Genomic DNA, 18280 nt, shown 5'->3' on the forward strand with positions numbered 1-18280 from the left:
CTTCTGGAGATTGATTGCTTGAATTTTTGCGAGTCAAATAGTCAATGTTAATAGGTTAATTTCCTATGGGATTCGACTTCATACTCTTAAATCAGATTATATTTATAACGGTCGCTAGTTCTTTTATTAGGCACTGTTGGGCATGATCAAATTTTGGCGCAATTGCCGGAGAATTAATGGTGTTATTGATTATGACTAGAAGGATTGCTAGAATTCTTAATTTAATCAATTTTCTTGCTTATAAATTCTTAATTCATTGAAACCTTAACATTTGCATTCTTGCGTGTCGCATGTGTATGCCTAGAAGCTCCTCAAGAACTGGTAGACTATTTGCAGCATTATCAAAACCTTAGAAAGCTTTCAAGGCATTTAGGCTAACAAGAGAAATAGAAAGCAACGGGAAATGAACAAACCAATTGAAATTGAAATGGGTAACATCGTGAATAATAACGAGCACAATGGAAATAACCAAGGTGACACAAACAATAGAGTTGTGGCTCCGTTTATATCAGAATCCGCTCTTTACGGTTGAGCACAACCTACTACCGGCAATCTAGCAACCGCAATTACAGTTCCTAAGATACAAGCGAAGACATTTCAAATCACGAATGTCATGTTGCACCTGCTGCAGAATAAGGGACTATTCTTTGGGTCTTGCCTCGAAGATCCATAACAGCACTTAAAAATTTCCTGTCAATTTGTGTCACTCAAAGGAAAACTAATATGACACCGGAAGAAATTTGACTATTATGTTTTCATTTTCGGTAATTGGAGAAGCATAGACTTGGCTCAAGTCAGATGTTAGATGAAGTTAATCTAGTGATTTCTAACTTGAATCATGTTAAAAACTCACTTTTGAATGATGTGGGATGAGCTTCTCTCAATATCTCCTTGAACATAATAAACCCTAACACTTTGGGGTATAAGAATGAGAAGAATCACGATTTTTGACCTTTTTAAGGCCCCGATAATCGTAGGACACAGTTTGGACCACCGCCAGCCATGGTTTGCCTGGACTTCAAGTTATCTCCAGTCACCCCTTGTTGGGATTCACCACGGTTGGAACCGTTGGCTACGGTTTGGCTCAAGGCTCAGTTGTCTATCCTCTTATCCTTTAGTAAAAAAGGTCATAACTTTTTTTAAAAATTTTAGAATAACGAATAATTTGAAGTTAAGAAAGCTAGATTCGAAATGCTTTCATTTGATATATGAATCATAGCTCAATACATTATATGTTGAGAGATCTGGTTATTTGAAATTAAGTAATATGCGGCTAAAGTTATTTTTATCCTTAACAATTTTAGTTTATTTCACACTACGTCTCCCCTCTACTAAACATCCCTACGACCTTCTGAGCATAAGATTTAAGTACTAAAAATCTCTACTACTTTTCGAATTAGTTATAGGATTCTACGGGGCTTTATATTCTCCCCTTTCTTTATATGACATTCGTCCTTGTATGTCGGTCTTTGGTCATCCCTAGGACTGAGAAGAACGTTACATCTTTATGAACGCTCTACTTATTCATAGATCATGTAAGCATGAATATCACTTAGTACAACAAGCTATAGTATTAAAGCGTGACTAGAGTCACGTACCTGAATCCTTAAATAGATATGGATATTTTATTGTCATGTCGCTCTAGGATTCCCAAGTAGCATCCTCAACTAAATGTTTACTCCACGTTGCAATCTTTTATTTTGAAGCTTACCAGCTTGTATGTTCACTATCGCTACAGGTACCTCCTTATCGGACAAAGTATCATCAACTTCGATCCCTTATCCATTAATGACATGGATTGAGTCATAATAATATTGCTTCAATATTGATACATGAAATATTTGATGCACTAATAATAACTCTAGTGATAGCACAAGTCGATATTCCACGAGCCAAACCCTTTCAAAAATCAGATAAGGCACATTATACTTGGGGATAAGTTTTTCTTTTTCTTCCAAAATGCATGTTACCCTTCATGGGTGAGACTTTCAAATAGACAAAGTCACCTTCTTTAGACTCGAGATCATGATGCCTTACGCCCGAATATGATTTCTGGCTGCTCTGAGATGTTTTGAGTTGTTTCTGAATAATCTTCACTTTTGTCAATGAATCTTGAACTATTTCCTGGCCCTATGAATTGTGTCTCACCAATTTCAAACTACACTACCAGTGAACGACAAAAACATCTTCCATATAGAGCCTCAAATGAGGTCACCTGAATATTTTTCTGCTAACTTTGTTATATACAAGCTCTATCAAAGGCAAATGTTCATCCCAATTCCCCTTAAAATCCAACACACAAGCTCATAATATATCCTCCAAGGTCTAAATCATTCGCTCGGCTTGTCATCTGTTTGTGGTTAGAAAGTCATGCTTAAATTAGCCTTGGTACCTAGATCTTCCTGAAAACTCTGTCAAAACTAGGCAATGAATTATGCACTTCTGTCGAAAATAATAGACATTTCCGAGCCATGCGACCGCAAATACAAATAGTTGCATAATGATAAGTTGTGTAAGTTGCCTTAACAGGTATAGTAAGCTGATTTTGTTAACCTATCAACAATTATTCAAAATGAGTCGTCCTTCTTGAATGTTCTTAGTAGGCCAACCATGAAGTCTATATTTATTCTTTTTCATTTCCACTCTAGTACTTTATTAGCTGCTTTACACCTACGACCTTCTGAACATAAGATTTAATTACCATATACCTACATCACTTTCCGAATTAGCTATGGAATGCTACTAAGCCTTAAAGAAATGTGTTAATCTTTTTGGAACGTATAAATAAAAAAATAGTAGTGAACAAAGTAGAACGGAGTGACTACTATTTTTAAAAGATGCGACACAAATAAGGCTCAAATTTTTGAAGAATTGGAGTAACAAAGGATTTTGATAATGAGGGAAAAGAGGGAAGTTAACATTAATGCAGAAAAATTTTAGTGCCGAAGACTTGTAAGTTGTAATTCAAATGGAGAAATCTACAGATAGTTAGTGGAGTAAAACGTAGGCGGTGACGTGCAGTAAAAATTAATGCTCAAAGCTCTTCTCCTATTCTTTTGCCATGCAAAAACTGAAGACGTCTCTAGCAACTTCACCACACGTGGATTTTTGTAAAGTGGCAGCTACCTCTTCAATTCCTTCTTTCAATGAACTCTCCTCTCTGCCTGCCTATTTATGTTTTCCACAACCAAATCCAGCTAGCCCTGTCTTCTTTTAAGTTGTATTTCCCCATTCAAGTATTTTTCCGATACCCGTTTTGAGTCCCAACTAATCAAGATTAATATCTAAAAGCTTTACTTTAAGGTAAAGCCTTTTCTATCAGAGGCACATCATATATCTAAGACTCAAACTAGCTCGAACCTTTTTAGTCAAGGATGAAGGAGTACATATTATTTTAGCACAATCTTTGGTGGTCCCATTCAAGCGTTACAAAATTATAGTCTTCAACTACAACTCCTATTCTTCCTCCCCCCTCAACCTATATATATGTAGAGATATTTATAACAATAATACTTAGTAAAAAGTCCTATATATTCTTCTGCTAGTTTGGTCAGTTTGTCTCTGGTTACATAGACTAGAGAGAATGGGGAAGATATGTGACAAAGTGCATGGATTAAAGCCTGTAATAATGATGGTGTTTGTTCAGATAGCTTATGCAGGAATGAGTTTGTTCTATAAATTGGCTTCTAATAATGGAATGAGTTTGAGGGTTTTGATTGCTTATCGCTTCCTCTTTGCTGCTGCTACTGTTATTCCTTTGGCCCTTTACTTTGACAGGCAAGTCTGTCCTTAACGCAGTCTTTGAATATATATATATATATATATATATATATATATATATATATATATATTTTACTATTTGATAGCTGTGTCTACTCAATTTGTACGCATCAATTATTTTATCAAGTACCCTGAGGTTATCTTTCACATGCACAGGAACTGAATAACCCTCTTCAATATGACTTAGAAAAACAATCACCTGGATTTTATTAGTTGAGGCATTCTTTTCTTTACATTTTCTTTTTTAAAAAATAAAATAGGTTGTCTTAGAGAGTCCAGAGTGAACGCTTCTAGGATAAAATCCTGATGTAACTTATAGACTGTATTTGGCTTGTTAATCAAAGCCCTTGTAGTGGAATTTATTTATATTATTCATTTTGGATAGCCATTGTTTCTTTTGTTGGAAAACAAATATTAAGTCTTGCTATCTTCTAAGAGGCCTCGTTTTTAAGAAAAATAATCATGTTTGGTTTGTTTGTACATCACCTCGCTAAACGAAGGATTTTACTCAGTGTAATGTTATGTTTTAATTCAGAGTATCTTTTATGTTTATTGTTTACAAGAAGGTTCAAGCAAATTAGATTAAGTGTACGTTTGATGCAAATTAATTAAAATAGAAATCTGTTGAAAGATTTTGGATAAAATTCGAATATGTTTGTCCACACATTTCGAGCAGCAACTCAACTTTAAAGTTTCATCAATGTATTTTGAATTTTTACACTTTTGCAAAACACAATTGACTTGAATCTGATGCGCCTATCTCTATTCTTTCCTATTTGTAGGAAGATTAGGCCAAAATTGACATGGATGGTAATGTTGCTTGCATTTCTTTGTGCACTCTTCGGGTAAGTTCTATTACTTCATTCAATTCACTAATAGGTGCAATGTGAATGACAGCATAAAAACAACTCACGAATTGAATATTCAGTTATCTTTAAAGGAAAACTTTTTCTTTCTTGACTCTTCTTCTCCACTGTCAAAACCTTTTATTGATTTGTGCGATCTCTCCAAAGGAAAAAAAAAACCATTTGCTAGTACTTTCTACCGAAAACATGCACTGCTTCTATGACACTGTTCAATTTTATATGACACTGTTCAATTTTATGTGACACTATTTGATTGGACGAAAAAAGAATTTGATTTGATTTATCACTTATAAAATAAATATTAAATTGAAATTTAATTTGTTATGAAATTAAATTTCGTATAGACATATGAAAATTTTCAAGAATGATGCTGTTTAATTTCTAATTTTGGTTCATTTAAACAGATGTCCAACATTTCAAGAATATGTTGTCAAATATTTTAAAACGTCTTACACGCGTACTTAGTACTCCTGAAACATAAAACAAGTGGAATATTTATTGAAGATGACTACCATGCAACTTTTGTTTTTCCAAAGCATGTCATTTTGACTCTTAAAGTTTTTCGTATTTAATGTAAAGCTTAGCAATTTACTAGATACTTGTAATCTCGTTTTCGTACTAGTGCTTTCATTAAGTTAGATGTCTGACCTTAACTATATATGCATTCATTTCTAATTTTGGTATTTACAATTAACGCAGGGGTTCAATGGCACAAAATTTGTTTGCAGCAAGTTTAGTCCTAACTTCAGCAACTTTTGCTACAGCTATGATTAATCTAATCCCTGGCATCACTTTCGTTATAGCCATTTTCTTTAGGTATATATTTCAATTTTCCAATTTCATGTTTTTTTAATTAGTTGTTTGAAGAAGACATCTCTCAGATTAGTTCCTTGTTGTAATGATACTTCTTGACTTTTTTACTGCTTTCAATAAAATGCATCCGTTTAGCCAAAAAAAAAAATGGAGAAAAAAATATGTTTTCCAGAAACTGTTTTCTAAGATATGGTTTAAGGGTGCTTTCAAGAAACTCCTCTTTCAACCATTAGACACTCAAAAAAATCTTAAACGTTTCAATAAGCAAAATAATTTTTCCTGTAAAACTGTCGAATGAATGCATTTTAAATTTTGAAACATAAAATTATAATGTGACGGTGCGGTTATCTACGCTAACCAGAGGCGCAGTTAGGATTTGAAACTTATGGGTTCGGGATTCTACTTCTTTTAAGTTAATGGGTTCTAAAAAAATAATTTGTATATACTCCATGAATTTTTCAAGACAAATACAAGTCTGCACAAAAGCTACTGGATTTGGCCGAACCTGTATCCCCTGACTCTAACGTAGACGTAGACATAGATATACATTTATAGTGGCGGATGGAGTATATGGATTCAACTGAATTATTAGTTTCGATACTAAACATAGATTGATATGCATGATATTAGTAAAATTTTAATGACTATTATATAGGAATTTATAATTTTAAAAGTGTAACAGATTCAACAATAGATACTCTAACAGGAAAATTGTAACGGATTCAACAACAAAAACTCTACAAATTTTAAAAATGATAGTAACTCATAAAATTTAAATATCGAATCGTTGTCTTGTGAGGTATACTAATGGTTTTGTGTATATTTGGACACATATTTGTTTAGGTTGGAGAAGTTGGGTTTGAAAACAAGGGCAGGGCAGGCAAAAGTGTTGGGAACATTAATTGGAATAGGTGGGGCTATGCTTCTCACTTTTTACAAAGGCTTGGAAATTAAAACTTGGTCAACCAAAATTGTCTTTAGTGGACAGATGGCAGCTTCCCACCAACACCAAAAACCATATGCTCATATTTTGGGTCCTATTTTGGCTATTTGTAGCTGCTTTTCCACAGCATTATCCCTCATTTTTCAGGTAATGAGCAAACTAAAACTTGTTCTTATTTTATTTACTTTCTACATAGTGCACAGTAAAAGCTAAAAACTATTGAATCTTTTTTTTGGTTTCGGGGAGGAGGGTATAACATTTTAAAAGAAATTAGCGTGATTGGAAAATTTTAACCTCCTATTTGCAAATTGCAAATAGATGAATATGATTGCTAGAGTATTTTCCATATTAGACATAATTGAAAATGTAATTTTCTGTAATATTAGTATGTAAAAATTGATGATTAGACATATTGTTAACTATTTTATTTATTTGCTAATGTACAATGTAGGCGAAGATGAGTGAGTTGTATCCTTGTCATTTTTCTAGCACTGCCCTAATCTCCATTATGGGAGCACTTCAAGCTGGAGTTTTTGCACTTTGTACTGAGAGAGATTGGAGCCAATGGAAATTAGGATGGAACCTTAGACTACTTATAGTAGCTTATGCGGTATGTTTTATTCTCCGTTACGAGTGTGTTTGGTTTAATAGAAGTTATTTCTCGTGGAAAATTTTATCTGATAATTAAAAGTTAGAAAATAATTTTCGCATGAAAATTATTTTTCCAAATAATGACTTACGTTGTACCAAAAAACACCTTACAATATTTAGCATTTTAATGACGATAAATATTAGAAATAAACTTTACATAATTATATTTTCTTTGGTGTAGGGGATAGTGGCTTCTGGAATAACAATCATCTTTTTGATGTTTTGTGTAAGAATGAGAGGTCCATTATTCCTGTCTATTTTCACTCCTTTAATGCTTGTATGTGTTGCCATTGCCAGTTTCTTATTTCTCAACGAGAAATTACACTTGGGAAGGTATTTATTTTGCTATCCATTTATAGTGTACTATAATTTACGTTTATTAGATCGTTGTAATTTTCTTTTCTTTATTTAGCAGTTTAATATTGGTGATTTTATCTTACCGGGTTTGCATTAAACTAGAAATGTTAGTTACATTAGCAAATTCCGTACTTACTGAATACACAATTGTCATAGCTCAATATTTAGTTGTTTGAAGTTCTAGGTTAGAATTTTACTCTTGTTGTTTAAGGAAATCATTAATTTACGGCACATGAACTAAGAAATAGTGGTATTTCCATATGCAAAATGGAAATAGTTTTATAGTATATCATAACAACTAGAACATTAAAAAAGTCAGTACTTCCGAAGAATACTCCCTCCGGTCCATAATAAGTGATTTTTTGGCTTTTTTTGTGGTCCAAAATAAGTGATTTTGCTAGATTTCAAGAATGAATTAATTATTTTATTCCTACATTGCCCTTGGTTTAAATAATGTTGGAGTATGTGATAGGGGTATTTATGTGAAGAGATAGTAAAGGTTAATATGGTCAATTTTATTGTTAATTAATGTTAAAAGGTGGATTTCTTAGTTTGTGTGAAAATATCCAAAAAAAATCACTTATTATAGACCGGAGGGAGTAGACTTTTAGCAAACACTAAATACTTAAAAGGAAGTGTAATAGTTAACAATTTATGACTTATGTTTAGGGTCGGAGACTCTCATAATTCCCTTAACTATGTACAATTAATTATTTTTTTCTGTTTATGAATGTGACTTTATTTATTATGGATTAGTGTTATAGGAGCTGCAATAATAATATTTGGATTGTACGTGGTGCTGTGGGGGAAGAACCAAGAAATAAAAAGGGCTTCCAAATTGACACCTTCGCAGAGCAGTGATGAATTGGAGCAAGAAGATATCGTTTCTAACAACAAATTAGAGACCAATTGTAGCAATGTTATTGGAATTGCTCCCAATTTCCATTCCATGAATGAAATGGAAGAACTCTCTCTTCAACAAGTTCCAAAGGAAGAAGAAGGTTCTAATAATCTTGATTCAAAGGTTTAGAAATTTTCTCCATATAATACATGAACTGGGATAAGATGATTAATCTATTGATCTTATAGTAGTGCAAAATTCTTGATACTCTCCTCCTCTATTACATTCTCATTTTTAGTTTTGCTTTCTTCCCTTGGTTTAAAGTTATATATTTAGGCGGATGTACACTATATGGTACGGTGTTGGAGAATTCAATAGCTCTACTAGCCCAGACCCTATATATATGTGTTGAGAAATTTACTGAATATAGCATAAATGGGTTGTGGGTTCGATGGCAAACAAGGGGTCGATCCATAAACTTCAAATTCAGGATCTATGATTCTTGATAAATGTAATTTCCATTAATAAGCCTTTCAACGCCAGACCTCTCCTTGTGACATATATGGATTAATAGAAATCACAATTCACTTATTCAATAATAAGAAAAATTCTCAATGCAAGTAGAAACAAAAGTGGTAAACTTTGGTCAATAATAATATGCATGCATTTAACGGTTACAAGGATACATCGAACACAACGGGTATGTGCAACAATAACATGATCCTTATTTCGCAGAGACATGAAAACTTTCAGAAGTAATAACTATATTTATGTGATTTCTCTAATTGATTTTTTTTTTTTTTGTGGTAAAACTTTTCCTGACTTGTTTAGCACTAATGAGGTGGATGTTTGCAATTTCAATCACAAAAATAGAGGGTGATAATTTACAACCAAGTCTGTTGGATAAGAAAAATAGGTGATGAGATGACTAATGAGGGTCTCTTAAGAAAAAACATGCAGAGAACGAGAAGCATTTATAAGCTTCCTAAACCATAAACAGTGTGTTCATAGCAATTCTCTAGATTTTTTCTACACAACCAATGCCCAGACCATCAAAATATCTCTTCATGAGCTTATTTATTTAATATATTTTTTCTCGTTGTCTGCCATTTTTTTTCTTTCCAAGAAATAGAAGTTGTCAACCCTTTGATTTTTCCTCTTCTGTCTCTAGGGGTATTTTGAGAGAAGGGAGGAGAAGATAATAGTAATGAGAAAGGACTTCTGGTTCTGGGATTTTAGGAGAGGGGGTACATACAATGCTTAGCTTTTCCCTTGAGCTAGGAAGAGAAGAAAATGCAAAGACTTGCGAATATAGATGGGTTGTTAGAAATTGTGTGAAGATGGAGTTTTTGGTGTGCTTTTTGGTTAGGTGAAAGTAGGTGATGCCACGAAGAAGAAATGGGATGAAAGGAATGCGTACCCTTAAAATGAGTAATAATTAAATTTATACGCGGTTAAAGAATATGCGATTTAATTTAACACGAATGAACTATGAACAATAAATAATTAAATTAAAAGGAATCAAAGCGATCAAACCAAATATAATAGATGAACAAGGTTAGCTTTGCAATGGTCGTTTGGAAATCGGTCCCGATTTCCAAACGAAATGAGCTTGGTTCTCACTTAATGTTCAAACAGCTGAAGAACACTCTCAACAATAGCTAAAGGGCAAAAATTAACGTTTATTGCTTTGATATACGTGCCAACAATGGTTTTAAAATAAAAAGGTTCCCCTCTTTATATAGTAGAGGAATTTCAATCCTAGTACAAGTTTAAATAAGGTAAAAAAAATTCCTTCCGGTAAACGTTGATCTGCAATTGATATTAGGCGAGATTTGTACCATAACTTCCGGTTGAGGGTGGATATTACGGCTCCCTGCTTATTTCGTCTAACCGTCCTTTCCCTTAGTCTCGACCTTTCACTCTACTCGGACTCGATGCTTAGCTATCCTGTTCCAGGTGCACCATTCATCCTCCCCAGGCTCTGAGATTTGGAACCCCTCGGCTTTACTCGAGGTCATGTCAGATCATGTTTCCTTCTCGTTTTTTACCGAAAAATTGGGGGTAACTTTAATCCCGGATTTTATCCATACACAGATAGTCCCCTTACTTTCCGGGGAGCAAATTAATCTAAATGATTAGAAGTGATTAATTGACCCTGGTTCCTTCCTCTGTACGCTACAATCGGACTGACGAGTCACTGAAACGCCCCATCAGCCGCGCCGTTCTGACTTCGGATATGTGCCAGCAGTTGGTTGACCCTCCTCGAATGTGAAATATCACGCATTAATTACCTCCCTCCTATAAAAGATTTGGTTCCTTTTTTTACTTTTTTTCTTTCCGATTTCAAACCTTCTTAAGTTACCCTTGAACTTTTTACTTGCTCATAGTTTCTCCAAATCTTCATACATTGTTCTTCACATCTTCATTTCTTCATCTCCAATCTTCATATTTCGTCTTTGAATCTTTAAGTTCGACCTTCAAAGCTTCATACCCATCTTCAAACCTTCATACTCATCTTCAAACCTTCATATTCTCATATAACGATGGCAAAGACTTCAAAATATGTGCCTCAACACACGGCCCCTTCAATTTTTAACTCGGCCGCAGATGTCGAAGTCGTCTTCCTGAAAGCAACCCCGGAACCTCCCCTTAAGAATTTTATCCCTGGAGGCTACTCTATAGACAACAACTTTAAAGTCGAAAAAGCCTCCGAGCAGGGAGATTGAGGTGAGGAGGTGTGGAGGTATATATGCTCCATCTCCGAAGACACGCTCCCGACGGTTTGGGAGGATTGCAATGGGAGGGCAAGGAAGTAGTTATTCCTGGCCCTGATGAGGACATCACCACGCATGTAAGGGGTACTTAAGTGTTAATACGTACCCCTTCTTGCTTGGCCCGATGGATACAATAGTCCTCGATTTTTGCAAAGGGCGTGAGGTCTGCTTCGAGAAGATTCACCCATCTTTTTGAAGGATCATGATTCTCCTCCGTCATTTTATCAATAACACGAAGGAGTCCCGGTTTACCATCGAATATCTGCTTCATATCTACAGTCCCTGAATCTTCCGAGGGGGATTAATCAAGCTTGTCTGACGGGCAAAGAAGGATCCATTCTCGAGCATCGAAGAAGACAAGGATCGAGGCTGGCAAGGGAGATTTGTTCAGATGAAGATCGAGGATCTCATTCCCCCCCACCCCCGAGTTCCTGTCGTTCCATGAGAAGTGGAACCTAACACGTAAGTTCCTCTTTACCCAAGTTGTTAAAATAGTTCTTTGAATTTATTCTTTTTTCCTCATCCCCCGACATTCTTGATGTGCAGTGGTCGCCCATTTCAAGCCGTTGGTTAAGGGGATCTGTAAACAATTAACATACTTCGAGCGTGAGTGATACAAGCTTTCAAAAGGAAAATGGGAGGCCCGTTCCCATGGTAAGTATTCTTCTTTTACATATTTATTTCCCCTTTCATTCAACTGGCATTTTGGCTAAATCCCTTCCGTCCTTCCTTCCGTTCACAGGTTTTCCCAAGATCACCGAGCTTTGGGTGGTGGACGAGGACGACACCCTGTCCCCGTCTGCAAAACCTTCCGCTTCGAGATAGCCAGCCACTGAGGCTGCTGTGAAGAAGGAGTAGAAAAAGAGAAGAAAGAGAGGGTCTTCTAGCTCCCAAGACGCTTTATCCGAGGCCAAGAAAAAAAGGGTCACGGTCAGGGTCCGAAAGAGTACCAGAAAGCGTACTCATGCGAGGGTATCGGACCCTGATTCTCTTTACCGGCTCAGGGATTTCCCTGAAGATGATGACAAGGAGTTTGTCGCCTATGAGCCAGCCATTGCTGTCGAAGAGCAGGCAGCACCGGCGGGCGGCAACCATGAGGGCGAGACCTCTTAAGTTCGGGAGCCTGAGGGGAAGCCCGTGGCTACTACTTTCCGAGAAACTACTCCGGTTCCGAGAGAGGCAGCCGATGTCATTGACATTCCGGAGTCACCGTCTCACACAGAGTCCCTTTTCAACGAGGCCCAGGCCGTTAGAGAAAAGCGGACCGAGACAATACGGGCTGCAGATGTGGCCCTTAACTTGTTTTTGAAGGCATAGACGTCGGTGCACTGGAGGACTACTCTGATTCTTTCCACCTCGAGATCCTTAGGAATAAGGTGTTGCCGGAGCCAGGTGGGCCGAGCTCTAGTCCAAAGCCTATGAAGCAATTCCCCACCCCGAGTGCGGATCCTGATCGTAAGAGAACGATCATGTTTACAATACCGATAAATACCAGCATGCTATCGGGGCCGGTTGGAGCAGCCAGCTACCTTCGTTGCTTGGTAACTGAATAGGACCAAGCGAAGATGAACGAAGTGGATGCACTGAGCCTCTTCAATGAGGCACAACAGGCGATGAACAGGGTATGTTTCCCTTTCCTTATATCCTTAAAGGGTCCATTTAGCCTTAGCATATTTTAATGGCTTTAACCTTTTAATTCCTCAGTCCTCGGTGCTTTATCATGAAAGCTTCCATCGGTCTCAGATAAAGGTGGGTCATCTCAAGTTTGAGCTCAAGGAGTAGGTCCGGCAGAAGGACATGTACAAAGCACTTAGTGAGCAAAATGATGAGGACCTCGAGGACCTCCCCGTCCTCCAAGCCGAGCTGGAAAAAGCTCAAAAAGAGGCCTCGTCGGTGAAATGGGAGCATACCTGTAAGTCCCCGTAAATATTTTCCAAAACCCCCATAAAATGCTTGGCAGAAAATAGCATTTATGTGGCCCACTATGCTGTCGCAGAATGGCCAGAGAGTGAGGCAGTCAATTGGGAAACTTTTGGATGTCATTTCGCGGCCAATTATGCAACCGTAAAATGATTTCACGGCCGCACACCGATCGTTGATCCAGCATGGAAATTTTTTGGAGGGAGGTTCTGCGACGAATTATGCGACCGCAGAACAGGTCTGCGGACCGCATAATGGCCGCAGAGTGAGGCAGACCTGCCCAGTTTTGAAGGGCCATTTCGCGGCCCATTTTGCGGACCACAGAAGCATTATGCGATCGCATATGCGACCGCAGACCTGTATCGGGACTCCTATTTTTCTAATTTTTAAACCCGATCTCATTCTAATAAAACACCCTTGGAGATCATTTTAAAGGGCAAAAACATATATTTCTAGAGAAAGTGAATGACATAGAGTGAGAAAGGGAGTTCCTAAGCTTCATCCACCAATTCCTACTCAAATACTGGAAGATTAACAAGGAAAACACACTAGGTCTTCATCCTAGAGGTAAGATTCTATACTTTAATTCTTAATTTCGAAATTTAACTAGAATGGGCAATTAGTAAGATAATTCATCGGTATAGGAGTTGTTTATTTTGCATGCATGTGTGATCATGGGATGTAGGGAGATTGTTGAGCTAAAATAGTAAAGAATGAGTTGTGGGATGATGGAATTCTCTATAAAAAGGACCTTGAAACCTTAATGCATTCCTAGTATTTGCCAAAATGCTCAAATGAGCTTACATTTCTAAAATAGATTGGAGTTGATAAGATTTCCGGAATATTTTAGAGTTTAAGGGAGCTCGAGTCAGGTATGATGGCTAAACTCTTCTCTAAGAATTGAACCCAACATTACCCTTGTAAATTCCAAGATGTTTATCATAAATCGATTATTCCGAATAAGCTTTGTGACAAAGATATATGTTCAATTCGTGTTTGTATGCTCTTATTATGTTGTATTATTGATTAAGGATGTGTTCCAAACTATGGATTGTGTATCTATATGTTATAATTCCAAGTCGTGTTACATATGAAAATTATTATGCCAAATTGTGTAGAGATTGTTATTGGGATTACACCCCTACCCGCACATATTGGGGTGAGGCGGCAGGGCCACTTTATGTAGGATTTTGGTACTGTTGTTACACCACCACCCGCATACACATATTGGGGTGAGGCGGTAGGGCATCTTTGTGTAGGTATTGGTATCGTTGTTACACCTCCACCAGCACATACTGGGGTGAGGTGGCAGGGCCGCTTTGTATAGGTATTGGTATCGTTGTTGCACCTACATACGCATATATTGGGGTGAGGAGGCGGGGCCGCTTTGTGTAAATATGGTTACAGAGGTTCTCGTCTTAAAATTTATTAATGTTATTGACAACTCTTGATAAATCTCTTTGGCTTTAACGATTATCTATGTTATTCTATTGTCACCCTGATTCATTATATTTATGTTGTATTTCCAAGTTTTTGATTAGGTGTTTGGTTTTCATACTAGTACTATTCGCCATGTACTAATGTCCCTTTTGCCGGGAGTGCTGCATCTTTAATGGATGCAGGTGGTTCCACGGTGGAGGATACTGACCAGTGATAGCGGTACTCAATCTTCCTAGCTGACTTGGTTAGCCCCATCTCATTCTGGGGTTGTGCATCTTTTGTTTCGTGTGTATTTCTATGTTTTGAGGTATAGCCGGAGCCTTGTTGACGGCATTATCATTGTACTCTTTGTATATTAGAGGCTCCGTAGATATAGTGTGGGTGTATATGGGTGATGGAAAAGTCAAACAAATTATGTAGTATTTTGAACACTTGTTCCATTTCAAACCATGAGAATGTGTGCATTTTAAGACCTTTTAAATGAAGTAATCTATGGTAATGAATTTGGTATTGTCTATATGATCTCCTTATGGGTTAATTAACAAAGATATGTATCCTCTTTAAATCATGGGCGAGTTTGGGTAGAAAGTATTCAACAAGCTTGCTTGACCTGGTTAACTCGGTTGAGCGCCGGTCGCGCTACCCGAGTTTGGGGCGTGACAATGACCTTCTGGTTGAAAAGATAAGAGTGTTTGAGATTAATAACGAGAGGCTAAGTGGAACTTCTAACGCCATAACCTTGCAGTTCTAAAAGAAGATAGACCTAATCGACCAGCTCAGGACCAAAATAAACGAGGTCAAGGCCTCGGCTGAGGGGTTAAGGAGCGAGATGGACCTCCTGGCCTCAGAAAAGGATGCCACCAAAGAGGATTTGGCATCGGCCAATGACCAGATCAGGGTGATGAAGGATAAAGCTGACAAATGATCTCGTCTGAACGGTAAGCTCCGAGCACAACTGGACTCGGCCATCTCGGAATGGTATGCCCTCGGTCGGGAGTACACCGCACTGAAGTCCAAGTTAAAGGCTGCTACGAACGAGTCCTCCGAGGTTCAGGATATGCTGGCCTAATATAAGAACGATGTGAAGGTGGACGAGGCCCGTATAATAACAGAGGACGAGTATATTAAGTGGTTATCCTGGAGGGAGACCCTTAAGGAGATTCATGCCCGGGGGTTCGATCTAGCGGCCGAGATCAAAGAGGCAAAGAGGTCGAGGCGAAAGAGATATACGATCCCGAGGGTTCGGTCAGCGAATAGGGCTCCGGCAAAGACTAGGCAAAAAATGCCTAAGTTTATTTTTTCTTTTCCCACTTTCCCTTTTCTTTTTGGGTCCGCTTCATAGTGCCTCTGTAAATACCTTTCGATATATATTAAAAATTTCCCTCTGGCTGTATTGTGTCCTTTACTTTTCAGTATTTGCTTTATGTTCGAGACTTATAACTTTTATTTAAAATATGCCATCGATGCCTTAGCATAGAATTTGACATAACTTATAGTCTTCGATCTCCCAGAGGCCGGATGAGGCCTGGTTTAAGTAACAACTCCGAGTCTCTTTGACCTCAGAATTTTAAAATACTTGAATGTTATAATCCGACACGATTATATTTTGCCAAAAGTGGCTATTTTTATGGCCATGCCTGAGGTATTCTTTCATAAGTTTTATGGCTCCATAGACTTCCTAGGACTCGACATAGAACCTAATTCTCTGATACCAAGTTTGTCACGACCCAAAATCACATGACTGGCACCCAGCACACTACCCGACCAGAGCGAACCAAACTACGTGATGCACCCAAATCATATGCATGAAAACTAATTTAACTGTGGAAGCTCCTTGAAAATCATATACATTTTCAAGTTCAATGATAAAAATATTTTCCAATTCAAAATCACGCATGACGTATTTCATGATAATAACAATGAGACTAAGTAAAATAAATAAACATTCATGTATGCCGTGTACAACCCCATTACTACAATCTTTCACAACTATCTATGAAGCCTCTATACCAAAGAATAGAACTAAGGGTTGGAGTAATTCCAATAAAATAAAATAAGAAAGAACATGATAGCTACCACGAAATAAAACTGGTGCTTCATAATACCTCAGAAAGAGAGTCATCCTAGCCTGACCGTATGCCACGTATCAAACATCATCCTGAAACGTGTAAAGTAAGCAGGGCCCTGGAGGGGGGGCTAAGGGTTGAGCACACAACAGTGGTACTCAATAAGTGTCATAGACTTTCTCTAACTTAAGTTCTTGAGACAAACTTTATAACAACAATGCATCAATATTTGATATAAAACGATAAGAAATTTCATCAATTCATGACCCTTGTTATTTAAAATAACAACCAAGTGAAATATAACCCACAATATAAACTTTTAAAACATTTACATCACTCCAAGATTTTGGATAAAAATCACGCAAAATTATTCCATTTGCTTTAAGTCATCCAAATCACTTTCGGCTCCTTAGGCCTAAACATAAGAAAATCATCATTACCTTTCACTGCGAATACTATACCATCACCGACATAAGAAGGTCAACTAGGAAATGTACCTAGCGGCAAGTATCATATAACTTACTTGCTCAGGTTGTCTCATCGTAGTACCGTACGAATCGACTCGGTCATGCTAATAATAGCATAAAATAGCACCCTCTCAAGAGAGAGAACTCTGCCGTAGTCTATACCACAAAGTGGCCATCTACGCTTACACCGGCACGTGTAGCTTCATGACAACGAACACGACATATCTTAAGCCAATCTCGGTGAACACAAGTAACTCCCAAAATATTTGATACTTCAAAATAGATTCATAGCATAGTAGCCTCAAAAGATCTATTTTTATCAAATCATAGCATTTACAGAAAATCTAAATCATTTGAGCAAAATTTAAATAAATAACCTTTTACATGTTAAAGCCTTTATCAATTTAACATCAATCTTTAAAAGATACCACAAGTGTTATTCTGCTCATCAATTTCCAAAAGAAATATTTTTCATGAAAACTTATCTTTAGCACTCAAATATGTATACTCTTGTCAATAAGTTTAGATAAAAACTTATAACATTTACCTTAAGTATCATTTTGCCAACAAGATATAAAATAAAATTTTATAAAACCACATGACACTACATATGCAACATAATATTTTAATACATAGAGACATTCATACTTGTTTGTCCCCACAAACACGAAAGCACATTTGTAAACAACTTAAGTATTAACTCGAAACATGCTTTTAGAGAAGTTCCATCAAGAAGAGTAAGTTTTAATAAACTTACATCGCTTTCGCTTTATTAACATTCACAAGCTTTCGATCCTTCTCCATCATTCCAATGTTGATTAAAATTCTCAACATCACCAATAAGTCGATATCTACAATTAGATATCCTAATTACATCAAAATATGACCTAAGATATTGATCAACATCCACATATGGCTCATAAGTTGGCTACAAGCCTCCAACAACTGAAATCGCCAAATAGTTTTACATTCTAGACTATTCAACTTTATTCTTATGTTTTAATACCCATTCGAAGTCATTAATGATACTACATCAATTGTCCATAGCCACCAAGTTACTATTCATCATCTCCCATAATTAACACTTGCAAAATATACAATTCGGGTGACTACTTAGTTGATCACTTCCATCGTTTGCTAAAAACTAATTCCATAGGTTCATTGTATTCATAAATTTCATCGCCAAGATTACCATTTATCTTCTCTCTTATTTTCTCAAAAGTACTATTCATGCCATGAACTAGAGTTTTATAATCCAATCTTTCAACCATTAAAACTTATAACAAATGATTAAAACACTTCTAACTACTCATAATAAACGAGGTTCAAGCATTAAAATTACCTCTAGTAGCTAAATCT

At 36.8% G+C, this 18280-nt stretch overlaps 1 protein-coding gene across 2 annotated transcripts; it reads left to right on the forward strand.

The window, feature by feature from the left end:
- Nucleotides 1-3201: 3201 nt before the first annotated feature.
- LOC104096463 (WAT1-related protein At1g68170-like) lies at nucleotides 3202-8553 on the forward strand. 2 transcript variants are annotated; one of them, XM_070188206.1, is made up of 7 exons: nucleotides 3202-3781; nucleotides 4567-4625; nucleotides 5346-5462; nucleotides 6303-6549; nucleotides 6854-7012; nucleotides 7235-7386; nucleotides 8167-8553. In XM_070188206.1, the coding sequence occupies exons 1-7, from the start codon at nucleotides 3584-3586 to the stop codon at nucleotides 8438-8440; spliced, it is 1206 nt and encodes a 401-aa protein (XP_070044307.1). In that variant the 5' UTR covers nucleotides 3202-3583; the 3' UTR covers nucleotides 8441-8553. The 2 variants fall into 2 exon arrangements, with proteins under 2 accessions (XP_070044307.1, XP_070044308.1); XM_070188207.1 differs by having other exon boundaries at nucleotides 8175-8418.
- Nucleotides 8554-18280: the final 9727 nt, after the last annotated feature.

This window comes from Nicotiana tomentosiformis, chromosome 11 (assembly GCF_000390325.3).
Source record: "Nicotiana tomentosiformis chromosome 11, ASM39032v3, whole genome shotgun sequence".
In the NCBI taxonomy this organism is placed as follows: domain Eukaryota; kingdom Viridiplantae; phylum Streptophyta; class Magnoliopsida; order Solanales; family Solanaceae; genus Nicotiana; species Nicotiana tomentosiformis.